The 26530-nt window shown below is 38.8% G+C and overlaps 1 protein-coding gene across 1 annotated transcript in view; it reads left to right on the plus strand.

Annotated features, from left to right (window-relative positions):
* The window catches only part of znf830 (zinc finger protein 830), a 51708-nt gene that overhangs the window by 13747 nt on the left and 11431 nt on the right, over positions 1-26530 (plus strand). Inside the window, exons 4-6 of the mRNA XM_052015491.1 lie at positions 11274-11307; positions 12775-12989; positions 24386-24473. Of these exons, the coding sequence (XP_051871451.1) occupies positions 11274-11307; positions 12775-12989; positions 24386-24473 (337 nt within the window). The remainder of the gene's footprint in view (positions 1-11273; positions 11308-12774; positions 12990-24385; positions 24474-26530) is intronic.

Raw genomic sequence — 26530 nt, forward strand, 5'->3', positions numbered from 1 at the left:
TCGAGGAGGTTACGAAGGTACAGCTGTGGATTTTAATAAGATGTTTGACGATGTCCCTCATGGTAGTCTGATCCAGAAGGTTAGATGGGATCCACAGTAACTTGATTCTGAATTGGCTTGCCCATAGAAGACAGAGGGTAGTGGTCGATGGGACTTGTTCTGGCTGGAGGTCTGTGACCAGTGGTGTTCTGCAGGAATCTGTACTAGGATCTCAGCTGTTTGCGATTATATATAAATGACCTGGATGAAAATGTGGATGGGTGGGTTAGTAAGTTCACAGATGCTACAAAGACTGGTGGCATTGTGGATAATGTAGAAGATTGCTAAAGGATACAGTGAGATGTAGATCAGTTACAGATGTGGGTGGAGAACAGGCAGATGGAATTTACTCTGGCCAAGTGACGTGTTGCACTTTGGGAGATCAAATGTAAAGGGACAATACACTGTTAGCGGCAAGACCCTTAACAGTTTTGATGTACACAAGGATCTTGGGGTCCAAGTCCATAGCTCCCTGGAAAGTGGCTGCATGGGTTGATAGGGTGGTAAGGAGGGCCTATAGCATGCTTGTCTTTATTAGTCAAGGCACTGAGTTCAAGAGTTGGGAAGTTATGTTGCAGCTTTATAAAATACTGGTTCAGCCGCATCTGGAGTATTGCATTTAATTCTGGTTGTCACATTATAGGAAGGATGTGGAGGCTTTGGAGAGGGTGTTGAAGAGGTTTACCAGGATGCTGCCTAGATTAGAGGGCATGTGCTATGAGGAGAGGTTAGACGAACTTGGGTTGATTTCTCTGGAGCAGTGGTGTCTGAGGGGAGTTTATAAAAGAGGCATAGATGGAACAGGCAGCTGGTATCTTTTTCCCAGGGTTGAAATGTTTAATAATAGAGGGCATGCATTTAAGATGAGAGGGGTTAAGTTCGGAGGAGATGTGTGGGGCAAGTTTCTTCACACAGAGTGGTGGGCTTCTAGAATGTGATGCCAGGGATGGTAGTGGAGACAAGTACAACAGAGGTGCTTAAGAGGCTCTTAAGTAGGTATGTGAATGTGCAGAGAATGGAGGGATATGAACATTGTGTAGGCAGAAGGGATTAGTTTAGTTAGAAGTTTAATTAGTTCAGCATGTTGCTGTCCAAAGGGCCTGTTCCTATGCTGTACTGTTCTAAGTAAAATCTATCCCTTACTCAACACACTATAAACTGAAGCAAAATCAAAGTGCTGGAGGAACTCGATGGGTCAAGCAGTATCCATGGAGGCAAAGAGATAGTCGACATTTCAGTTTGAGACTGAGGACTGAGTGTAGAGAGGAGATAGCCAGTATAAAAAGGTGAGAGGGAGGGATGGGTGGTAATAGGTGGAACCAGGTGATGAGGGAGATGATGGGCAGATGGACAGGTGGGGGATGGGGAGAGGTGGTGTTGGGAGACAGTGGCTGTTGAGTGATAGGTAGAGACAGTTAAGGAGAGAGAAAAGGGAGCAGGGAGAGGGAGGGGAGTAGAGGGTGGAAGGTGATAAAATGGAGACATGCGAGGCTGCAGATGCTAGAATCTGATAAACAAGGAAGGTGATGTGGAACCAGGTGAGGGAAGGCAGATGGAATCAGGCAGGTGAGGGAAATGAAACTGGGTGATGGGGTGGGGACTGGGAGAGCCTGTGTGGATCAGAAGGATAGAGAAAGGAGCCTCTCGCTCTCTCTCCTTGTGTCTCTACCTGTCATTCACCAGCCACTGTCCCCCTATACTATAAACTGATTATTTGATCATTAACTCATTGCTCTTGATGTGATCCTAGTTGTGAAATTAGTTACCATGATTTCTTCATTTCATTTGTGATTCTAAGTTGTAATTTTTTTCTTAATTATGAAACACTTGGTCACCTCACGCAGTGATGCAAGACACCAAGTGAAAACAAGTTTTTTTTCCACTTGTCATGCATTGTGCATGAGACACATTTCACATTCCAAAATCTTACTTCATGTTGTCCCAATGTTATGTAATAATGTTAATTAGTTGTGCAAACATTTTATAAATGGAATTCATAGATAAATATGTTGCCTTCAATTTTTGTTGTTGAGGCATAATCTGTTTATGAACATATGGATCCAAAATGCTTTATTGACAGCTTCCTCAACCTGTCATGCTAGTTTCAAAGATTTATACACCAAAGTCTCTTTCCACTTAAAAATTGTACATTTGATCTGCATCATCCCACCTCATTCTTCCTTCTAAAATCTATGGCTTTATATGTCTCTGTATTAAAATTCTTCTGCCATTATTTGCCCTTTTGAGGTCAACTACCACTGTTAGTATTTTATGCTTTGTGTGACCCATAAATATTGAAATTTCTGTATACATACATAGTCAAAATGCATCAAAAATAGCAGTTTCCCCAGCATCAATCCTGGGGAAATGTCAATGTACACCTCTTTCCAGTATGGAAAATAAACTAATTAACTCTGTTTCCTGTCTTTGATTCCAATTCCCTGTGGCCAGATCACTCTCATCCTACTAATTTTGGTTCTCCTGCAGTTAAGAAGTACTGTTCTAAACAGATCCTTTCCCATTTGTTTTTCTGACTTAAATCTTATGAAACTATGATTACTGTTCCCCGAGTGTTCGTTCCTTGACAGGTGTTCAACTTGTTGCACCTCATTCCCCACCAATTTCCTCCTTTGAAGTGAGAACAAACTGATTAACAACAGTTTCTTGTACTCACTTTAGAAATTCTTCCCCCTCTCTCTCATTTGCTCTAATACAATCACCAAGGGTATTGGCGTAGTTGAATTCTCCTGTCCTAATCACCTTAAAGTTCTTACACCTCTCTATAATTTCCTAGGGATATATTCTCTCTCCTTTCCACTGTGTCCCTGGGGTTATAAAGTAAACCCCGTAGACTCAACGCTGACTACTAGATATAATGACAGAACATTGGAAATACTCAGCAGATCATAAGGCCATAATAACTAGAAGTGGGGTTAGGCCATTCAGCCCTTCGTGCCTGCTCCACCATTCATTCATAAACAGGTGACCCCACAACCCCGAAGTATAGCTGTTCAGGTTATGAAAATTCATCCTTGTGGAATTCACAAATCACTACCCAAAAATCCAAGACAAAGAATACAATTCGCTCTTATGGAATTTGTGGGGGGAAATTAATTTAAAAAAACACACAAAAGAAAAGACAAATTTTGTCTGTTTTTGATTTTTTGACTCTCATTTCTTGACACGTGTGCAGATTATGTGGCGGAGTTATTTTGGTGCAGTAGGTTCAATTTACTATCGAGCAATTTTTCATCTTGAGAGTTTTTCATTTTATTTGCCTTAAGATGTCTGAAGCAGGGCTAGTAAATCTAAATGGCCACTGTTATTTGTTGTGAGTTGCACCATTAAATTATCTTTCCTATATTTGATATGCACTTAAAAGTGAATGTCTCCATTCAAACTGAAGGCTGGAGGGTTACAAGCATCTTTGTCTCCAAACACAGCTGCTGACTACTTGTCAATTGAAACTGATTGTCTTGTCAGTTTCCAAAGCAAATCTCACAAGTGCCACCCACCATCACCCCCAATATGGATAGTTTTCTAGCATTGCAACCCCTCTGTAACACAGGGTCACTTGTAATGGCTGATCTTTCACCTTCCTGCTCTAATTCCTTTTAACATGTATTGATTTATTGATGTCTATCTAGAATATATTGGGTGTCTCAAGCTCTGTCCTTGGGTAAAGATTTCCAAAGATTCACTAGTTGAAGAAACTTCTTATTCTTTCCTGAATGGCTGACCCCTGATTTGGAGATTATGATCCCTGGTCCTAGACACCCTACCCAGTAGAAACATAAACTGTGTACCTACTTTTTCAAAGCCCTTAAGTATTTTGTGTGTTTCAATGAAGCCACTTCTTATTCGATCAATGAAAGAAATTACAATGTGCTTAATCTGTTCTCTTCATACAACACACCCATCATCCCAGGAATCAATCTGGTGAACTTTCACTGTACTCTTTCTATTCAAAGTGCAGGCGACCCCAACATTGTGACAGTTAAGGTAATGGAAATTTGCCCTTTACGGAATTCACAAATCAGTACCAAAAAATCTGGGGTATTGAATAAAAATTCACTCTTATGACATTTTATGTGGAAAAACAAGTTAATAAATAGAAACTATTTTTTCATCTCTCAATCCTTGACACGTGCACAGATGGCACCGTCTCATGTTACGGAAAGCCGCAATACAGACAATTTTCCAGAGCACAACCCACCCACATAATACAGAGGTTGCCTGTATGTCTGTTCTCAAGTATAAAGACCAGACCTGTACACAATACTCCAGATGTGCTATTACCAGAACTGTATATAATTTGGAACAATGCATCTCCTCTTGGGCAGATCAATGGCCTTTCATCAGAACTGAGAAAAGTAAGAAAATGTCTTAAATATTTCTGTCCTATTTGCCTCAACCACCACCCCTGGCAATGCATTCCAGGCACCCACCACTCTCTGTGTGTAAAAAAAAAACTTGCTCTGCACATCTCCTTTGAACTTAACCCCTCTCACCTTAAATGCATGCCCTCTAGATTAGACATTTTGACCCTGGGAAAAAGATACTGGCTGTCTATCTATGCCTCTCATAATCTTATCAACCTCTATTAGGTCTCCCCTAAGTCTCCATTGCTCCAGAGAAAACAACCCAAGTTTGTCCAACCTCTCCTTATAGCACATGCCCTCTAATCCAGGTAGCATTCTAGTAAGCCTCTTCTGTACCCTCTCCAAAGTCTCCACATCCTTCCTGCAAGGGGGCGACTAGAATTGAGTGCAATACTCCAGATGTGGCCTAATTAATACAATGTTTGAAATGTGTGAAGGAACAAAGAATGCCAGCCATCCCAAGAGAGTAGGGGAAAGCAGGAAGTGAGAGTGTAAAGAATTAATAAGAGCAGGAGATTATGAACACTGGGAACTTGAATAGCCCAAGAGAGTAGATGAAAGGTAAAGCTGAGAAAAGAAAGTAGGACTAAAAGGAGTAGCCTATAAAGCCACAGGAGATTAGAGCACTGAACATCTGGGATTAGAATTATTCCGTGCCCCTACACAGCACAAATATCTCAACTGTTGTAAATCTGTGTACCATCAAAACTTCATGGATCCTATCAATTTCCTGCCACTTTGTGCTTGGAAATCTGGTTACAATTTGAAGAGGCCCGTGATCAAAAAGGTATTTAAAACATAATTGACAATTAGGATTTTCTATCAATACTATGGATGGAAAAGCATTCAGGGAAACAAGTATCAGTAGTTCTGGATCTCTTCACAAGCTTTTGAAACTAGATCAACTGAAAATTTCAAAACTATGACTTTCGTTAGGCAAAACTATTAGGAGATAAAGGACTGAGCCAAATAAATGGATTTAAGGGATTAGATCAGTCACTATCTCATTAAATGGCAGATCAGCCTTGAGGGCCAGAATGGTCTATTACTGTTACTATGTTCCTAAACAAAATGTGATGAAGATTTGTGTGTATTGAATTTCTATATAGAATATACCTAAGATTTGTCAATTATTTGGACATGTTTAGACTTGCCTCCAATGATTCTGATTGGAAATTGACATGAAATTTCAGACCTCCTTAGATATATTTTCATTTAACAGCAAAATGATTCATTGCAGATTGCACAATTTTATAAAATATTGTATTGTGTGGGTTGGCATTACCTGGTCTTTAAAGTGGTAAGTTACCTAGCAAACCTTCGTAGTGCATGAGAAATTAATATATTAAAAGCATTACATTTACATGATGCATATTTTACAGTACCAACTTCCTGCTGTCACGAACCAGCAACAAAAGAACCACACTGAGCATGATTCAGTGTTAAAAACTATTTTATTAATTACTACTTACGATAATACGTAAAATAAAAGTAAAAATGTTAGTATGTTAGACTTCAAAAATGTTAAACCTTGAACGTTAACCCCAAAACGAAACTCTTTGTGTGTGTGTGTGTGTGTGTGTGACAAAGTCCCAAACTCCAAGTTCCGGAATGGTTCTTAAAGTTCAGTTCCGCAAGCCATAAGGTGAAACGTGAGCAAGGGCTTCTTCAACAACCACCGTTGTCTGAAGATAAGACGTAGATGTAGAGAACATAGGGAGAGTAATTACGAAATCCAAATGTTCCACGATGGAACCCCAGCGACACTTCAGTGTTTACTCGGTAGTGACTTACTCACCCCGAAAAGCATCCGAATCATGGTCGTCCACACACAAGTACCTGTTTCCTTCTACAGGTCAGCAACAAAGTGAACTCCACCGGATTACTTCCAATTTCCATACATGGATTTCTGTGGCAAACACAGTTATTGTTTCTCATCCAATGATAGAGAAAACAAGCAGGCTGGTGTCTCTCTCCCTTCTCTCTCTCTCTCCTTCTTCTTCTGACTTCTTCAACAACGTCATTATGTCCTTTATCTTCTATTGACGTAAGCACGCCCCACACACACATACACACACACTCTCTATCTTAAAGGGACTTTCACTGAGTCCGTAACACTGCTGTAATTGAATAGATTACAATTTTCAAATGTCTTTGTATCAACCACAAAATTGCAATTGTTCTGAGTTGCTTTGAATTTAATAATATTGTTAAGTATAAAGGCACTGTGACACAGCTAGTAGATCTATGGCCTCACAACTACTGTGCTGTATTTTTATATCATAGTGAAGGAGGAAGAAAGAGCCAGAGATATTAGCCTTGAAGTGTGATAGCAGTCCGCACCAACTTAATTTGAAATTTAATTAACTGTGGTGTGACCTTTCATCTTCAGCTCCAATAAGCATTGTTTCTGTCCATCTGATTTGAAAAAATCAATTTGAAAAGATACCCTAATTATGCCCACTTTTATATCCTGTTTCTGCTTTCTTCCATCACCAGTGCAAGAACCTGATTTCACTTTTGCTAGACAACAACCCCCACTAGCTATAAAAACTTGCAGGCATGTACATACCCCTGTTGGTAGAGTGAGTAAATCAGTTAAAGACCTTGAGTACAAGCCTTGCATGAAATAAAAAAGGAAAATTCTGGAAATACTCAGTAGGTCAGGCCGTATCTGTGGAGAAGGAAGCGGTTAACGTTTCTGATCAATAACACTTCATCACAAGGTTTCAAAACGAGAGAGCAGTGTGTATTTCTGTAAATTATTTTTCCAATAATTACCTGGAGAAATGGGCTAATTAAATAAATTCTCAGCAATATTAAAAGTTGACCATTTCCCATCACAACTGATATCATACCAGAACCTGATTCCCACCTTTGGTTTTGTGGTGGTGTTAAAAGTAATTAAAAACAATTTCCCTAGAAAACTCCCATCTCTTTACTTCCATTTATGATGTGCAGTTTACCCTTGGAAATGCTTCTTGTGGGAGGCATCTGCTTCATAGCATCTCTGCACCCAACAGTCCCTGCTTCCCAAATCTTCTGTGCTTTGCTTTCCTTACTGCCTTTGCAAACTACCCCAACTCAGTCTGTACTCCCTTCCTCTAATGCTTCAACAGACTGAGATCTTTCTTCCTGCTTCCAACCCCATAGTTTTGCATTTTTTTTTCAACATCCTCTCCAAATTCTTCACAATATGGGTGCATCCTCTGAACTATCATGCGCTGCCAAGAACACTGTGATGCTTCTACATTTGCTAAGGTACTTCAAGCATTCAATCCTCACATTGTGATCTCGGTAATCAGTTGGTTCAAACAGAGGGCCTCTATGGGGAAGTGTCTACAGTGTTAAAAGATTTAATGTGTAGTCAAAAATAAAATTGATATGGAAAATTTAAATACGTGGGGATCAGCTTGAACAAATGTATATTTGTCAGCTATTAGCCTCATAATCAGTTCAGACTAAAGGCAATACGAAGTAATGTGTCTTGAACTACCATGATTTAAAATTCTTTGGAGGTTTCAGGTGGAATTTTGAGACCTCTCTCTTCAAAGTTCACAGGGCAATAACAAATTGGCATCTTTATGCTGGGAAACAGGGCTTGGTTCTTTTGAAACAAGAAACTGGTTAAACAACCCTATTCTCTAAGATGTGGCTAGTCCATTAATTGCATCCTTCATACTGGTCTATTACTAAATCAAACTCAAAATAAGTATGCAATATTACACCAGTGCTGCTGCATGTAGTTTTTGCCTAGCTCTCCATTGCCTGAAACCTGGAACATTGTTGTAAAAAATTGAAATAAAATTATCAAAATTAACTATGTTAATTAACAATTAAGGACATCAATTTACATTTCTTCATAATTTTGCAGTTAATTATTAAAATGATTACATAGAACATTACAGCACAGTACAGGCCCTTCGGCCCACAATGTTGTACCGACATTTTATCCTGCGCTAATATCTATCTAACCCTTCCCTCCCACATAGCCCTCCATTTCTCTATCATTCATGGCATTGATATTGGAATAGGCTGCAGACTCTACAGAGAAGGGTAAAGATAAGTAACTGCTTTTCTCACTTTACTTTAACAAATAACTAAAAACATTAAGATAATGTTTTAATGTGCTTTCAGTAGAATTCATTTTTAAAATACATCTTAAATCATTTAAATCTATTTGAATCATTTTCAAACATCTCTGATGTCCATCTAAGAGTCTCTTAAATGTCCCTAATACAAACATTGTTTTCATATATATTCTAACAAAATTGCAACTTGGCCTTTATTCACAGACCACCATGTTGTATTTATTACCTATCATACAAAGGGTATTCTACATAACTAACAATGAGGTGGACATTTAAATTGATATTGGGAAGAAAACTTTCATAGTCTAACAAATCTTGTAAACATCACACAGTAATGATTTTTAAATAATAGTAAAGAAAATAAATAATTAAATATTTTCCACCCAGGAGTATTGAAATAAATTATCAATGCCATGCATTTATTTTAAATGTTTCTGCTAATCAGAGATGTTTGAAAATGATTCAAATAGATTTAAATGATTAAAGATGTATTTTAAAAATGAGTTCTACTGAAAGCACATTAAAACATTATCTTAATGTTTTTAGTTATTTGTTAAAGTAAAATGAGAAAAGCAGTTATTTGTCTTTACCCTTCTCTGTAGAGTCTGCAGCCTATTCAAATATCTGACATTCTTCAGTGAGTCACTAGTACACAGTGCATTTTAAAGAGACCAAAATTGCAAGCAATACTTAAGTATGAGCACACCAAAAATACTTCATCCTTCTTGCATTAAAAATGAATATTCCATTTAATCTCGTAATTACTTTTGGCATCCTCATCCTAATTTTGCATGTCTTGAATAAGTGCACTTTTATCTCTTTGAACACTGGTATATACCAATCTCAAATAATTTAAATAACTTGTTTTATTTTTACCCTCCCCCCACCAAAGTTTACACTTCCCTACATTATTCTCTGCTGTATTTTTCCCACATGCTTAACAGTTGTATATCATATGCAGACACTCATTATCCAAGTTACTTTGCACCTATCTTTATATCATCAGCAAAATTGAATGCATCACATTCAATCACTTCTGTATAAATAGCTGAGAGCCCTGCACAGATCCCTGAGACACACTAATTACTGCTCCCACATTGAAAATAACCCATTTATCCCAATTTTCTGTTATTTAACCAATCTTTTTATTCATGTTAATATAACACCCTCAACATGTGCACTAACTTTTTGTGACTATTTTTAACATTCAAATACACTGCCTTGACATGCTGCCCTTTATCTTCCCTGCAAGTTACATTTTCAAAGAACATTCATAAATTTGTCAACACCACTTATCTTTGTCAAACCATTTCAACTCTGTCACATTGCTGCTTTCACAATAAAATATTTCATGCTCAACGTCATCTAATAAATACTGTGTTATAAGCCAATAGGTGGTTCAGGTTGCCATTAATTGGGGATTTTGAAGTTCTTTTCTGAACTTCTAAATTCAGTTGATTCTTCATTAATATTTATGTGGGCAATCATAACAGATATAAAAATAGAGAATGTTGGAAATAATTAACGAATCAGACAGCAAAATCAAATTTGGTAGCAAGTGTCATCGCATTTGCTGTCAGCTTTTTTCATTACCTGTGTTGCTAACTTCGATCCATTCTCACTTTTGCCTAGTCAATCTCTGACTCATTCCTTTTGTTCTTCCCACCCCTTCCTCTATAAGCATACTCTGATCATGCTTGTTGTAAGTTAATGGAGAGGAAAGAAAACTGAGCGAACAGAGCTGATGACTTAGAGCAAAAAAGACCAGTTTTGATATAGATAGAGAAAGCAAGTTATCAGTTGTTGTAGAATTCAATATTGGGTCTAGAAGGCTTCAATGTGCCCAGACAGAAGATGAGGTGCTCCTTGTCTGTGTGGGACCTTGTTGTAAGGGTGCAGAAGGCCACAGATAGAAAGGTCAGAATGGGAGTGGGATGGAAAATTCAAGTGGCTGGCAAGGGGAAGTATTCACCTGATTGTTAAAATTCTTTCATCACCATCACGCATAACATAGGTCCAGATTTTCCATTGCAAATAACAGTGATCAAAAGTTCCATCGAATAAATTTGACAACACATTTGTAGTTAGATGCAGAAATCCAGAATTTTGAGATCACAGATCTCAGAGGTCAAAAAAATGCAATTTGAATGTTCACCCTTTACATGGTTTGGGGGAAAGCAGGACTGGGGAAGCCTGATCGTTCTGTGAATAAGTAAGAACTGTGGTTTTACAGACTGATGAGGTTTAAAATCTTAGCAGATGACTATGTCACATAACATGTGTCATATTTCTGTTGATATCATTTGTTCTGAAAAAATGGGTGGCAGAATGACCAAAAACTTTGCCAAAAAATTACGGGACAAATTTCTTGACATGTTAACACATCCAAAAATATGCACAGAGTTGCTCAACTCTGGGTGAAGATTGTCTCCAACTACACAACACCATTTTATTCAGAATTTTGAGAAGGAATTTCTATGCCAACGTCTTCAAAATCAAAGCTTTCTTTCTCCCTCTCAGTTCTCTCCCTCCATTCCTGAATTGTGCACGTGTGTATAGATCTGTAATTCAATGAGCTTTGGACAGGGATCTGGACTACAGGAAGCTGATGAGAAAAATATCCAATCAAGATGTTCCTTGACTTTTAAAACATTGTATGCATAACAGAAATAGCCAACATTGTCATCAAAATGTAATTATTATTTCTCGTCATAGCAGCAAACTTTTGTTTGATGGCAAATATATACTTCATCTTTTGCAGCCTTCTGTGAATCCAGAACAGCTACAAATACTGGGTGAGTAATTTTTCAGCAAAGACAACTTATGACATTGCTTATTCTTCTGTGGCAGATGTTAGATTTTAAATTGATTCCCTCTTAGTGAGGGGAGAAAAGCTTTAGAAGCAATGTATTCAATTGATGTGACAGGTGCAAAACACATACATTAAATATAGCAGACACAATTGTACCAAGCACCACATTAATAAAGCAGATCAGACCAAAGACGCAGTTTTATGGTGAAATATTTACGCCATTTAAATCTAGCGTTGTACAGCATACAACCCTTTTGATCATTCTTTTTCCTCCCTTTTGATTATGAGTCACAGACCATCCCGTGCCTTGAAATTCACATATGGATGAAATCAGGTTATTATCTGTTCTTCCTGCATTTAACACCTCTTTCCCTTACATTTCCAGTTCTCAGTCTAAAGATTTTTAATTTCTTCTTGTCAACAGAATGTATTTTGTAATGTCTAAACCAATCCCTCTCATGTCTCATTCTCATCTCCACTTTATGATCGCTAAAGTCTTTGTTTATATAGCATATTTCCACATTTGGCTCAGTTTCCTCTTTCTTATCCATTTTGTTTTGTTTGATTTCCAGTGAATTTATTTACTCTTTCTACCATGTATACATAATCACAGGGGGGGGAAAAAAAATTACATCATTTAGTCCTTAATGTCAATTATGAACAAAAAAACAACCGCTTTCCTGGGAATTTGCAAAGATGACATATCATGTAATAGCCTAAAAGCCTGAAATTTCAGGTTTCTGTGTTTTTAAAGCAAATAGTCCATTTTTATCCAACAATCCTTTGTTTTCCATATTAACATTGTTTTGAGGCTTAAATTCATTTTCCTGAAATGGAAAACTATTATTGTTGTCGTTTGGAGAGTTATATGCCAGAAAAGGAAAACTATTAGCACAAATTAAAATCCTGCCAAAAGTCAGGGGTCAAATATCTGGATTGGTGCTAGGATACCTGAAGTGTTCTTAATATTGCTCTATTTTGGGCTAGGTCGATTGCTAATGCAACATGCCATTTTTGGGGTTGCATAAAGGAATTTCCAGGCCTTTGCTTCTAAATGATATAATTAGGTTACTAAAAATGTAATTCTCTGGACCTCACAGCACTTCATATTTATTCCAGCTTTTCATTAATGTCATATACTATTCTGCTGATTACCTTTTATCATTTATACATACAGCAATTAAAGCAGCAAGACAGAAATAATCATAGCTGTTCTTAGTAATTTAAACTGAAGGCTTAATGCCAAATTTGAATTTAATTCTCTAATTAGATTTAACTTATTTCCAACCAAAATTAGACAATAAGTTATAAGGGCACTATCATTTAAAGTTGTCTGCAGAGGTTTTTTATTCACAGCAAGTACTTGGAATATTATAAATGAAGTGTCCAGAGAAAATATACTGGTGATTCAATGATTTTTTTTTGTGTGCTTGACCACTAATCCTCACAGGTTACCGGCTGACTTTATCGATCCAGTGAATGAACTGCCTCAACAGTGTTTGCAGCATTCCAATCAAAGCTTGGTAGTTGTGAGTAATGATGACGGGGAAGAAAAGGCTGAGGACAGTGCTGGTACTGCATCACCTGTGGGAGTGGGAGTTTTACAGAAAAGTGCTACTCTTCCAGCACCAGTGCAGAACAAGACTGAAAACATCCTTCCTGCAGGTATGGATTTAAGAGAGAGGCCCTTGTTAAACACATATCACTGTTGACACTATTATCTTTTAAAATTTCTATCAACATTGTAGGAAAATGAAAGGCTAGATTTTGCTTAAGTCCCTATTTTCAACCAACCTTCAGTTAATGCATGAATTAGTATGCAAGTTGAATTTTAATTGGTCTTTGTAGTTCTTTAGATTTTGATATAAGCATAATAAGAACTGTATGCTGTGTGGAAAATTCCAGAGGTAATTTACAGTCAATATTCAATCTGAGTAATGAGCTCATAATCACGTGCAATTTCAGAGACTGTTTCGCAACAAACATGTAAATAATCCTCTTTATTTAAAGAGGATTTGCTTCAGCTTTTAGTCCTTTGAGAAAAAATGTAAATGAGCCCTAAAACAGGAATGAGATAATTGTTGTGCTTATTAAGTTTTGGCTGGTTGAGGAATAGGAAACAAGTCCCAAATGTCAACTATTGATGGAGCAAATGGAAATCTTAAAAAAAAATGCAGATGCTAGAAATCTGAAACAAAAACAAAACAGACTGGTAAAGCAAGTCAGGCAGCACTGTGGAAAAGGAATCAATATTTCAGTTAAGTGTTGGAGATTCCACAGGTGCTGTGTGACTTGCAAGCTTTTCCAGCATTTTCTGTCTTTGGTGTTGATGGAGTAAGACCTCTCTACCCTATCCATAATGACACTGGACCACCTCCATGGATTACTACCTGCCCCTCCTTGCCTCCACCCAATTCCCTCTTCCCCACAGGTATATATTCAATTCTAATTCACTATGAATTATTCTGTTTATCTAAGTAACAATTGTGTATTGGTCATTTGATTGCCAAGTTTGTGCCAAATGCATATCTTAGTAACTGGGTTATTAATGGTCATGCCATCATGTTTAACCTCCTCCTGAACTAATGGCTTTTAGGTATGTAAAATAAGATCCTTTCAAGTGAAACTGGAATTGTGTTGCGCAATGACCCTCTGGAGTTTCTGTTACATAATTCCATTGATTATGCCCTCCATTGTAAGTATGAGAGAAAAATTGGTGCAATTAAAGAAATCTGAGTATTTGCTGATCACAGGAGCAGTTCAAGATCAAAAGATCGAAAATCCTGATAATGTTATCCCCTTAAATAAGCAAGCCATAGCTTGTCTCAGAATAATAGCACAGAACTTTTCTTACAGTGCTGGGCTGCTTTTCACGTAACAAACTATTTATTCTCATTGGGTTGCAAAATAACAACATGTAAATTTTCTAGCTAGCTTTCTTATATATTTATTTTGTTCCTATGAACAAATAGAAGGCAAACAACAAAATGAATATAATTTATTAGTTGGCTCTGATTATTGTTGGCTTGATTCTTTTTATCATCCCATTACATCTGAGTCTGTGGAACCTTTAGAACATAGAACACTACAGCACAGTACAGGCCCTTCGGCCCCCAATGTTGTGCCGACATTTTATCCTGCTGTAAGACCTATCTAACCCTTCCCTCCCACATAGCCCCCTATTTTTCTATCATTCATGTGTCTATTCTAAGTGTCTCTTAAATGTCCCTAATGTATCTGCCCCACAACCTCTGCCGGCAGTGCGTTCCACGCACCAACCACTCTGTGTGTATAAAAAAAAATTATCCCTGACATCCCCCTTAATCCCCCTTATATCTTCCTTCCATCACCTTAAAATTATGTCCCCTCGTGTTAGCCATTGTCGCACTGGGAAAAAGTCTCTGACTGTCCACTCGATCTATGCCTCTTATCATCTTGCACACCTCTATCAAGTCACCTCTCATCCTCCTCCTCTCCAAAGAGAAAAGCCCTAGCTCACTCAAACTATCCTCATGAAACATGCTCTCCAATCCAGGCAACATCCTGGTAAATCTCCTCTGCACCCTCTCTAAAGCTTTCTGTAATGAGGCGACCAGAACTGAAACAATACACCAAGTTTCTAGTATTAACTTAGTTGACATAATGTTCCTTTGTGCTGAATTTTCAGGAAGTATTGTTATAATTCCTTTTCTGGAGTGTGAATTATAAGTAGTTCTTAATGTGTCATTACAAGAAATTCAAATACAAATTTTATTTGTAAAACATCTCGTGGTTATTGAATATTAAGCCATTTACATTTCAGTAAATTCTAATAACCAAAGTAAGCAGTTGAAACTGGGCTTAAATAACTTCTAACAACCTTCACAGGCTTTCAAACTTTCAGTGATGAAAGATTAAGTTGAGGTTGTCAACATGCAGCAATGGGAACATTGAAAGATAGTGTGTTAAAAGTTAGTTCAAAGTACTCTGATTCAACTGAAAATGTGACTGAAAAGGAAGGGGTTTATGAGTGAGGGGATGGAATTTTTTGTTAGGTCAAAGTCGATGATTGAAAATATTAGCTTGAAGGAAATTGTAACTCACTGAATATTATGTCCAAAAACAGTTTAACCACTCAGACTCACTTTATGTACTATGTAAAGCTGATCCATTGTTACGGTTGCTTTTGTTGAGGAAGATTCTTGAAAGATAACCAGCAGAATTTCTGATAATGACCTCATGAAAGAGGCTACAATTATTGGTGGTTGATGAGCAATATTACATTGCTGTAATAGCACACTATATCTTCTCTCCAGCCCCTAAGCACAGTCCCTCCCTGTCTTCTCCCCTCCACCCGGGCTCCCTCTGAATCCACGAACTCTTCATGACCTCCTCTCTTATGTCATTCTTTCTTCATAGCAGCAGGGATTTGAGCCGTATTCTGTTACCTGCAGCCCTGGCCATCATCAGGTTAAGCTCAGTGCGTTCTGCTTTTTTTCTTGCATCATATTTCAGTGCAGGACAGTAAGGCAGCAGGGACTTGGTTGTTTACAGCAACACAAGTCTGGTCTTTGTGGTAACAGAGTGGTCTTCCCTCAACGTCTCGCTTTGGGCTGGCAGCGTGGACAGCGATTTCCAGCCTCTGTGGTGCAGGGCAGAGGGCGAGTTTGCAAGTTTCTCAGCAGCTTCTGACTGAGGAGCTGGGAGAAAACATGCAACATTTGCCTTCAGCTATAAGAAGTCTTAGCAGGATCTATGAATCTTATGAATGTGGGATATTTTCAAGGGTGTCATAAAAACACATGCTGGAAACATTCACCAAGTCAGGCAGCATCAATGGAAGGAGAAACAATATTAACCTTTCAGGTCCAGGATTGGAGCTGCAGGAGGGGTCCCAGCATTTTTTGATTGTTTTTTTTTATTTCAGGTTTCCAGCATCTGCAGTTTATTTGGTTTTCATAATTTCAGCAACATTGTTTGGACGGGCATACAGTACCTCATCCAGGTACTGTTCCTGCTAGTCAGGCCATATAATCACACGTAGACATGAGTCCTGACTGCACAAAGCTTGGCAGCAGTCATATTGCAAATTCTCCTATGATGCATAAAAGTCTACACCATTTTCAAATCACCTCTTTGTCAGGCTTTAGATCACCCCTCCTATTGTCTCATGCCTCATATTAAGAAGGCTATACAGTCCGTGTCTGTTCCAGCTCTCAGCAATCCCATGAATCCCATTTTTACATTTATTTCTCTGTAACCTAACCTCCGTCGCTAAATTTTCTTCAAGGAGTGTGGTATTAATATGGTTACTTATTCAAAGAGCCAGTATAAGCATAAGAATAGTTGGCTTATTAAATGCCTATGCATAAAGATTAGTAGATCTTCTATTGATCTCCTATGCCTAATCCAACTGCCATCTGAACTTTCAGATAGAACCTCAGTTAATCTCTTCCAAAGATGAGACATCTCCATCTCCCTTAGTTGTGGATGAGAGTGTCATGCCTGAGCTCTGGAAATAAGCTTAAACCTCAATTCATTGTAACCAAGGAAATGCCAAGTGTGTAATGCTGTGAAGTTGAATTGTTATGACTTGCACCTACATCTGTCATGTAACATTTTTTAAATGATAACTTCCTTGTGGAGGGAACCATCAAAAAGTACAATGAACTCTTTAAAACAGGTGACCCCTGCATTAGTGAGGGAGGGGGGAGGGAGGGTTTACGTTCCTAGAAAATGGGTCCGTATCGTGATATTCTATAGCACACGTCAAGGAATGTGAGTTGAAAAATATTGTTTATTCATTCACTTTTATTTCCCACAGAAATTCTGTAAGAGTGAATTTTATTCTGTATTTCAAAATTTTGGGTTGTGATTTGTGAATTCTGTAAGGGTGAATTTCTGTTACCCAAAAGGTCGTAACGCTAGGACTTGCCTGTATATGTTAGGATTTAGACGTGTCAGCTCACTAATCTCAGTGATCTGAAAGACAAGGAAAGGTTGAATTAGCCTAGAAGGGGGTTTAATTCATAGAGAAATTGAATTAATGATTTTTTTTTTAAAGTTAATACAATATACTATTTTGAATTAATATATGTGGTAACCGGAATAAATTCAAGCCGATTAAAAGTAAATTTTGTGCATGTAAGTCATTGCAACAAATATTATTTGGATCATTTAAGAATTAAGTATTAGAATGGAAGGATCGTAGGATCTCATTGCTTGAATTAGGATGAAATAAATCACTTCCCTCATCTGCAATTATGTGAAGCACATTTTAAAGTTTTAGTTACATGTCATTTGCAGGACAGAAACAGTCTATTCATCCCAATTGATTTATGCCAATGTTTATGTTTCAGAAAAGTTATCTCCCAGCTCTCAACCAGCTTATCATTTTGCTCCTCTCTCACATTCTTATCTAATTTTCATTAAGTATATTGGTGCTATTTGCTTCAATGTTCTTTGTGGCAGGGATTTCCACATTATCATTTTTGGGTAAAGAGTTACTAGTTGTTGTGCACACATGATTAAAATTATAGCTAACTGTTTTCTGCCAACCAAGAGGAATAGGTGGTAGAGTCTTGCTTGCTGCTAGAATTCATGGCTGTTGTTCTAAACAAGCTGTCTGAATGAGTATAGATGTGAAATTGTTTATATATGTGGTATACTTGGAATGGATCCAGTTAAAACTAAAGGTGGCTTTAATATTAAAAAGCCAAAAAACTGCAGATGCTGGAAATCTGAAATAAAAATTAAAAATGGAGGGGATATTCTGCAGGTCAGGTAGCACCTGTGAACAAAGAACAGGTTGATGGAACATTGTTTTTCTCTCCACAGACGCTGCTTGATTTTGATAAGTGTCTCCAGTATTTTCTGTTTTTACTTAATGTACCAATGTTCATTGAGGCATTAAATTCTGCATATTTCGGGCATCCTTGTTGACGTACAGTGATTAATAATGTAAAATATTTCAATCTGGAACATAAGCATTCTAACGTATTCAATAAGCAACACTGATCAACTAATATTTGTTTATAGATTTGACTGTTTACACAATTGTGCTGACATAGCAAAGGAGATATCCACATAATCCCACTCTTGTACCCTTTCTCCCCTTAATCATTTTCAGTTATTTATCCAAATCTCTTGAAAGTTATTACTCAATTCACCACCACCATCATTTCAGGCAGTGTATTACAGGTCATTAGTCAGCATTAAAACATCTCATCTGCCCACCTTATTTTCCTGATTACTATATCCAAATCTTCTGTTTACCAGTTTTTTTTTATTCCAAATATATTTATGTACTTTAAATTCCCCAGATGCCACAATAGAATTCAACTCGAATCTTGTGGATCAGTATTTTGATCCTCTAGTTGGTGGTCTAGTAGTTTTACCACTAATCCTAGCTAGACAATATTTTCCTTATCACATGCAATTTTATGCTACAAAATATTGTTAAGTACATAATTATAATACTTAGGCCTTGTGGGCTTCTGGATAATTTGTTAACAGCAGGAAGTGGTAATTTTTATTGATTGTGCTAATCAAACTTGCAAAACCAGTTAGCTATTATACCATTTGGCATGTAGTCATGAACACACCTTAAAAAAAACAAGAAGAACTGGGTAGATCAGGTGCAGAGAGGAAAGGAATGGAGGCGGAGCAGTTTACCGGAAGTTGGAGAATTCAATGTTCAGGATTGTGCTGCTTCCTGCACCAGTTTCATTAACCTGACCACTAACTTCCACCCTGCCCTCAAATTCACTTGGTCCATCTCCAACACCTCTCTCCCCTTTCTTGATCTCTCTGTCTTCATTTCAGGAGACATATTATCTACCGACATCAACTACAAACCCACTGACTACATCTCCTCTCGCCCTGTCACTTGTAAGGTTGCCATTCCTTTTTCTCAGTTCCTCCATCTCCACTGCATCTAGTTTCGAGATGAGGCCTTCCACTTCAGGTCATCCGAGATGAACATTTTTGGAAAATGGGGTTCTGAAAATGCACTGTTATAGATGGAGCCCTCACCTATGTCTCCTCTATTTCCCACACTTCTGCTTTTACCCTATCCCGCCCCCAGGCAGAACAGGGATAGAGTTCCCCTGGTCCTCAACTACCACCCCACCAGCCTATGCATATTTCTACACAACTTCTGCCAGCTACACCATGATCCCACCACCAGCCACATCTTCCCCTCCTCACCACTTTCTGCAGGGATCACTCTCTCCCTGACTCCCAGGTCTGCTCATCCCTCCTCACCCATCTCCCCACATCCCCCCCATCCCCCCAGCCCCAATACTGTAAGAGGTACAACACCTGCCCTATACCTCCTCCCTCACCACTATCCAGGGCCCTAAACAGCCCTTCCGGGTGAGGCAGTCATTCATGTGCAAATCCTCCGGCCTTATTTTGAAAGGACTTTCAAAAGGCCTTTGATAAGGTGCCTCACAAGAGACTGATTAATAAGATGAGAGGTCATGGAATTATGGGCAGGGTAGCAAAATGGGTGGAGAATTGGCTGGTTGGCAGGAAGCAAAGGGTGGAAATAAAAGGATCTCGTTCTGGTTGGTTACCGGTTACTAGTGGTGTGCCGCAAGGGTCGGTGTTGGGGCCTCTCCTTTTTACCTTGTACATCAATGATTTGGATGATGGAATAAATGGTTGTGTGGCTAAGTTTGCGGATGACACCAAGATAAGTGGAGGAGTAGGGAGCATAGAGGAAATAGAAAGAATGCAGAGGGACCTAGACAGTTTAGGAGAATGGGCAAGAAAATGGCAGATGAGATTCAATGTTGAGAAATGTGCAGTTGTACACTTTGGAAGTAGAAATAAGCGGGTAGATTATTATCTAGAAGGAGAGAAGATTGATAGTGCGGTAGTACAAAGGGACTTGGGGGTACTTATACAAGATACCTTAAAAGTTAACCACCAGGTTGGATCGGTGGTTAAGAAAGCGAATGCTATGTTGGCATTCATCTCGAGAGGTATAGTGTATAAAAGTAAGGAAGTGTTGATGAGGCTCTACGGGGCGCTAGTGAGGCCTCATTTGGAATACTGTGCGCAGTTTTGGGCCCCGCATCTTAGGAAGGATGTGCTGACGTTGGAGAGGGTTCAGAGGAGATTTACGAGAATGATTCCAGGAATGAAAGGGCTTAAGTATGATGAGCGTTTGTCGGCTCTTGGACTGTACTCGCTGGAGTACAGAAGGATGAGAGGGGACCTCGTAGCGACATTTAAAATGTTGACAGGTAAGGATAGAGTAGATGTGGCTAGGCTGTTTCCCTTGGTGGGCGTGTCCAGGACCAGAGGGCACAATCTTAGAATCAGAGGGTACAGTTTCAAGACAGAGATGAGGAGAAGTTTCTTTACCCAGAGGGTGGTGAAATTGTGGAACTCCTTGCCACGCACAGCAGTGGAGGCCAGATCAGTGGGGGTGTTCAAGGAGGAGATAGACAGATATCTAAATAGTCAGGGTATCAAGGGATATGGGGATAAGGCTGGCAAATGGGATTAGAATAGTTTTTTTTTTCTCTCTCTTTTTTTCCCACCCCATTTCTTTTTCCCTTTTCCTTGGAGCAGACTCGATGGGCCGAATGGCCTGCTTCTGCTCCCTTATCTTGTGATCTATTGCATCTGGTACTTCCGATGTGGCCTCTGTATCGGTGAGACCAGACACAGACTGGGCAACCACTTTGCCAAGCACTTGGGCTCCATCTGCTGTGGCCATCTGGATCTCCCGGTTGCTAACCATTTTAACTCTTCCTTATTCCCACACCAATATGTCTGTCCTCGGTCTCCTCTACTGCCAAGGTGAGGCTAAATGCAAACTAGAGAAACAGCACCTTGTACTCCACCAGGGTAGTCTACAATCCAACAGCAGGAACATTGAATTCTCCAGCTTACGGTAAACTGCTCTCCCTCTTTTCTCTCTCCTTCTGATCTATCCAGTTCTTCCTACACTCATCCCAGCCCCCATCATCCTATTTCTTTTCCCTCCTCCACCCTCTCCATTTACCCATCACCCACACGCTCCTCCCACTGGTTCCTCTCTCCCACTTTTCCCATCTGCCATCCCCACTTCCCTCGTTTGATTCCATGCTCCACCTTCCTCTCCAATCAGATTCCATCATCTACAGCACTTTGACACATCCACCTATCACCTCCCAGCTTCTGGCACTATTTCCATTCTCCCCTCTCCTACTTGCCTATCACCCCTCCTCGCCTGGATCCACCTATCACCTTCTAGTTCTTGCTCCACTCCTTCCCTCCACCTCTTTATATTGGCCATCTCCCCTCTATCTTTTAGTTCAGATGAAGGGTCTCAACCTGAAATGTTGACTGTCCATTTCCCTCCATAGATTATGCCTGATCTGCTGAGTTCCTCCAGCATTTTGTATGTTGCTCTAGATTCCAGCGTCTACAGTTTCTTGTATCTCTGAATAATCTTCCCACTTTCCAACGTCCTCCTCTCCCCTCACATCCACTTATCCTTCCATCATTTCTAGTTCTCCCTTCCTCACATCTGAGTACAGTAAAACTCTGACAATCCAATATCTGATTGTTCAGAAATTCTCATTGTTCTCATTCTGGCTCATTGAGTTCTGCTTCCTGCTCTCCCTTTAAACTCATCAGGGCCTTTTTTTCTCCCCCCATGCTCCCTTTAAACATACCAGGACCCTGTTTCCCCACACTCCCTTTAAACTCCTGGATCCTGTTCACCACTCCTCCCTTTAAACTTACCAGGTTTGTTGGAAAATTTATAATACTACCATGTAAGGTCTTGGTATACCTCTGTGTAAGATCTTAAAAATAGTGAATCAACACCCATTATTGGAGTTTTGCTGTAACGTCTCTTCCAACTCACCACCTCACCTTTTCCTCATTCTCTTTATCCGTCCTTCCTTACTGCATCAAATCTTTTTCACTCCTATTTCTCCCTGCTAGTTATCCCCTTTGTACCTTTTGACAATTAACTTGATGTCCACAGTAGTGTAGCAGTTAGCGTAACGCTTTATAGCACCAGCGACCCAGGTTCAATTCCGGCCACTGTCTGTAAGGAGTTTGTACATTCTCCCCATGCTTGCGTGGGTTTCCTCCGGGTGCTCCGGTTTCGTCCCACATTCCAAAGACGTACAGGTTAGGAAGTTGTGGGCATGCTATGTTGGCGCCAGAAGCATGGCAACACTTTGGGCTGCCCCCAGAACACACTACGCAAAAGATGCATTTCATTGTGTGTTTCGATGTACATGTGACTAATAAAGATATCTTACTTTAAGTATCACAACTGCTCTCTAAAATTTATTTCCTGTCACATTCTTGCCAAAATACTTTATTAACAAATTAATTATGCAATTAAAACTGCAGTCTTTAACATGTCGTGAGCAGTGCCACCAAAAATATGTTAGTAGTCTTGTGTACAATGGACATGCACTGTAAACATTGTCACCATTTTAGATATAACAATTTTTTGGTAAAACTCAACATATCATGGAGTAACATTCAGCATCAACATTGTGCATAACATTGTTGCTTAGGTTGAAATAAAATCGTAATTGAAATGTTACAGAATATGTGAATCCTAAGTACAGTAAACATAATTGAAATGATGTAGTGCTTTTGAAAATAAATAATCTAGAATGACCAGTCAGGACAATTTTGTTTATAAATTATTTAACATTGAGGTTGGTTGTTTTTTAAAATACAGAAGATTTTAAATCAGATTAGATAAAATCACATATTTTGCAATAATATGATGTTAGATTGTTTTTTTTATTGTTCTGCTTTCTTTAGAGTTTTGCTTTTCTCAAAAACCTGGATTTTTAGAACTAGATATTATTTCCTTCAGATTGTTCTGGACAGTATGAATATTTGCATTGCTAGGTTTTCATCCTGAAATAAAAATTATTGCCCAGAGTGCATTTTTTGGTGCAGTAAATGAATTTTAAAGGTACAATTAAAATATATCAGTCACAAGAAAATAAAAGTACACACCCCGTAGCAGATGGGCAATGAGATGTAAATTAAAGGTTCCTCATTGCTACATCCGTCTACTCCTCCTTACCTACGCCAGCCTCACCTATTATTGTTCATCATATTTCAAATAGGCTTCTTACTGTCAGTCTTTCTACATGATGCACAACAAAGTTGTATACTGCCATCTCTGACGGTCTGATCTATATGGCAAGGGGCCAACGCGGGATTTGGATCCATGCAGACAGATGCAGGGAGTGGGGGAGGAAAAAGGGTTGGCTGTATGATCTGCAGAAGTGTGTCCTGTTCCCTCCCACCCCTTCTCCATGATTTATCCCTTTTCAGCAGCTGGCCCATGGCTGCTATGGAGAGAAGTTCTTTAAAGCTATAATAGCCTTCCCATCCTTCATTGCAGCAATAGTGTAACAGGTGCCATTGGGTACCACCTAGATAAAGTTTTTACACATGTAACAAGGTGAAAACCATCAAGGCAAATTTTTGTGTTCTTTCCCAATTACCCAATTTTCTTTTTTTTTCCAAATCTCCCAACTGGTTATCAGCGCTTCATTCAGCACACATTTGGTACACCAAAAAAGGGTGAGCTCCAATCTCTAGGTATGATAGTCTCTCATTACCTGAGAATTTATTAGTTTTTATCTTGTCAGAAAAAAAACTGAAGCAAAATGCTCCTAAATGCAGAGGCCATTGTCAGTGCTTTCTCAAACTTCCTCCCAAATTTCCAGACACTACCACAAATATCACCTCCCCTGTACAATATAATGTTACATTCACATGTACATGACTCAGAGACTGGTAGTACCTCCATGGTTGTGGGAGAAATAAAAACATCGCCAGAGTGATCTATTGCCCCATCCTGACACAAACACCCAGACAGAAAGCTAAGTACTCACAATTTGTATTTCTTTTGTGCAGTTGCATAATGGTGCTGAAGAAGATTAAGCAGATAAATTGTCTTGGTTAAAAATATTCTGGTGTGTAAGTGAAGAAAAATTTCAAAGCTTGGGAAGAAAGGTAAAATTAGGGAATTTAAAATCAGGGATGCTGTTTTTGATTTCTGACTTGTTTCTTTCCCACCCCCTCTTCAGACTTTTTTGATAGCAGTCTAACACCTTCTGCTGTTTCTCATTCTGGATCTGTCCAAAAACCAGAACAACCAGACAAGACTCTGGAAAGGTGAAATTCTGATGTGGTAATTATGAACTAATTACAGAGCAAGTTTAGTAATTGCAGCACATGTAATTGGTGCTTATGATTTTAAAATACTACTACATTTCTGGAAAAATGTCTATTTCATTTTAATGATTAATTTGTTTCAATTATTTTTCTATAAATAAATATTTGATTGCAAGAAAATGGATTAATCCTATAACCATGTATTTATTTGGTAGGCACCCACCTCATATATCTATATTTTATAAATGTTTTCTAATTATTATTGGTACTATATGTAACAGTATATACAGTGGCATGCAAAAGTTTGGGCACCCCTGGTCAAAATTTCTATTACTTTGAAATAAAGTGAGTAGAAGATGAACTGATCTCCAAAAGTTAAAGATGAAACATTCTTTTCAACATTTTAAGCAAGATTAGTGTATTATTTTGTTTTGTACAATTTTAGAGTGAAAAAAGGAAAGGAGAACCATGCAAAAGTTTGGGCACCCCAAGAGATTTGAGCTCTCAGGTAACTTTTACCAAGGTCTCAGACCTTCACTAGCTTGTTAGGGCTATGGCTTGTTCACAGTCATCGTTAGGAAAAGCCAGGTGATGCAAATTTCAAAGCTTTATAAATACCCTGACTCCTCAAACCCTGTCCGAACAATCAGCAGCCATGGGCTTCTCTAAGCAGCTGCCTAGCACACTGAAAATTAAAATAAATGATGCCCAATAAGCAGGAGAAGGCTATAAGAAGATAGCAAAGCGTTTTCAGGTAGCCGTTTCTTCAGTTCATAATGTAATTAAGAAATGGCAGTTAACAGGAACTGTGGAGGTCAAGTTGATGTCTGGAAGACCAAGAAAACTTTCTGAGAGAACTGCTCGTAGGATTGCTAGAAAGGCAACTCAAAAACCCCTGTTTGACTGCAAAAGACCTTCAGGAAGATTTAGCAGACTCTGGAGTGGTGGGGCACTGTTCTACTGTGCAGTGACACCTGCACAAATACGACCTTCGTGGAAGAGGCATCAGAAGAAAACCTTTCCTGCGTCCTCACCACAAAATTCAGCGTCAGAAGTTTGCAAAGGAACATCTAAACAAGCCTGATGCATTTTGGAAACAAGTCCTGTGGAATGATGAAGGTAAAATAGAACTTTTTGGCCACAATGAGCAAAGGTATGTTTGGAGAAAAAAGGGTGCAGAATTTCATGAAAAGACCACCTTCTAACTGTTAAGCACAGGGGTGGATTGATCATGCTTTGGGCTTGCGTTGCAGCCAGTGGCACGGGAAACATTTCACTGGTAGAGGGAAGAATGAATTCAATTAAATACCAGTAAATTCCGGAAGCAAACATCACACCATCTGTAAAAAAAAAAGCTGAAGATGAAAAGGGGATGGCTTTACAACAGGATAACGATTCTAAACACACCTCAAAATCCACAATGGACTACCTCAAGAGGCACAAGCTGAAGGTTTTGCCATGGCCCTCACAGTCCCCCAACCTAAACATCATTGAAAATCTGGATAGACCTCAAAAGAGCAGTGCATGCAAGACGGCCCAAGAATCTCACAGAACTAGAAGCCTTTTGCAAGGAAGAATGGGCGAAAATCCCTCAAACAAGAATTGAAAGACTCTTAGCTGGCTACGGAAAGCGCTTACAAGCTGTGATACTTGCCAAAAGGGGTGTTACTAAGAACTGACCATGCAGGGTGCCCAAACTTTTGCTTCGGGCCCTTTTCCTTGTGATTTTGAAACTCTATAAGATGGAAATAAAAAAGTAATCTTGCTTAAAATATTAAAGGAATGTGTCATCTTTAACTTTGTGCCTTTTGGATATCAGGTCATCTTTTACTCGCTTAGCTATTCACAGTAACAGAAATTTTGACCAGGGGTGCCCAAACTTCTGCATGCCACTGTACATCAAAAACAATAAAAAGGGAGTAAGCTTAATGACACTTTTTTAAAGAAAGTTATTCTCAAAATGTGGTTGCAGTTGAAGAGTTTTGCATTTATTTGCTTAGATGTTGAGCAGCTGGTTGTGGGCTTTCATTTTGAATTGCTACAAATCTAGTGGTATA

Source organism: Pristis pectinata, chromosome 5 (assembly GCF_009764475.1).
Source record: "Pristis pectinata isolate sPriPec2 chromosome 5, sPriPec2.1.pri, whole genome shotgun sequence".
NCBI classification, from domain to species: domain Eukaryota; kingdom Metazoa; phylum Chordata; class Chondrichthyes; order Rhinopristiformes; family Pristidae; genus Pristis; species Pristis pectinata.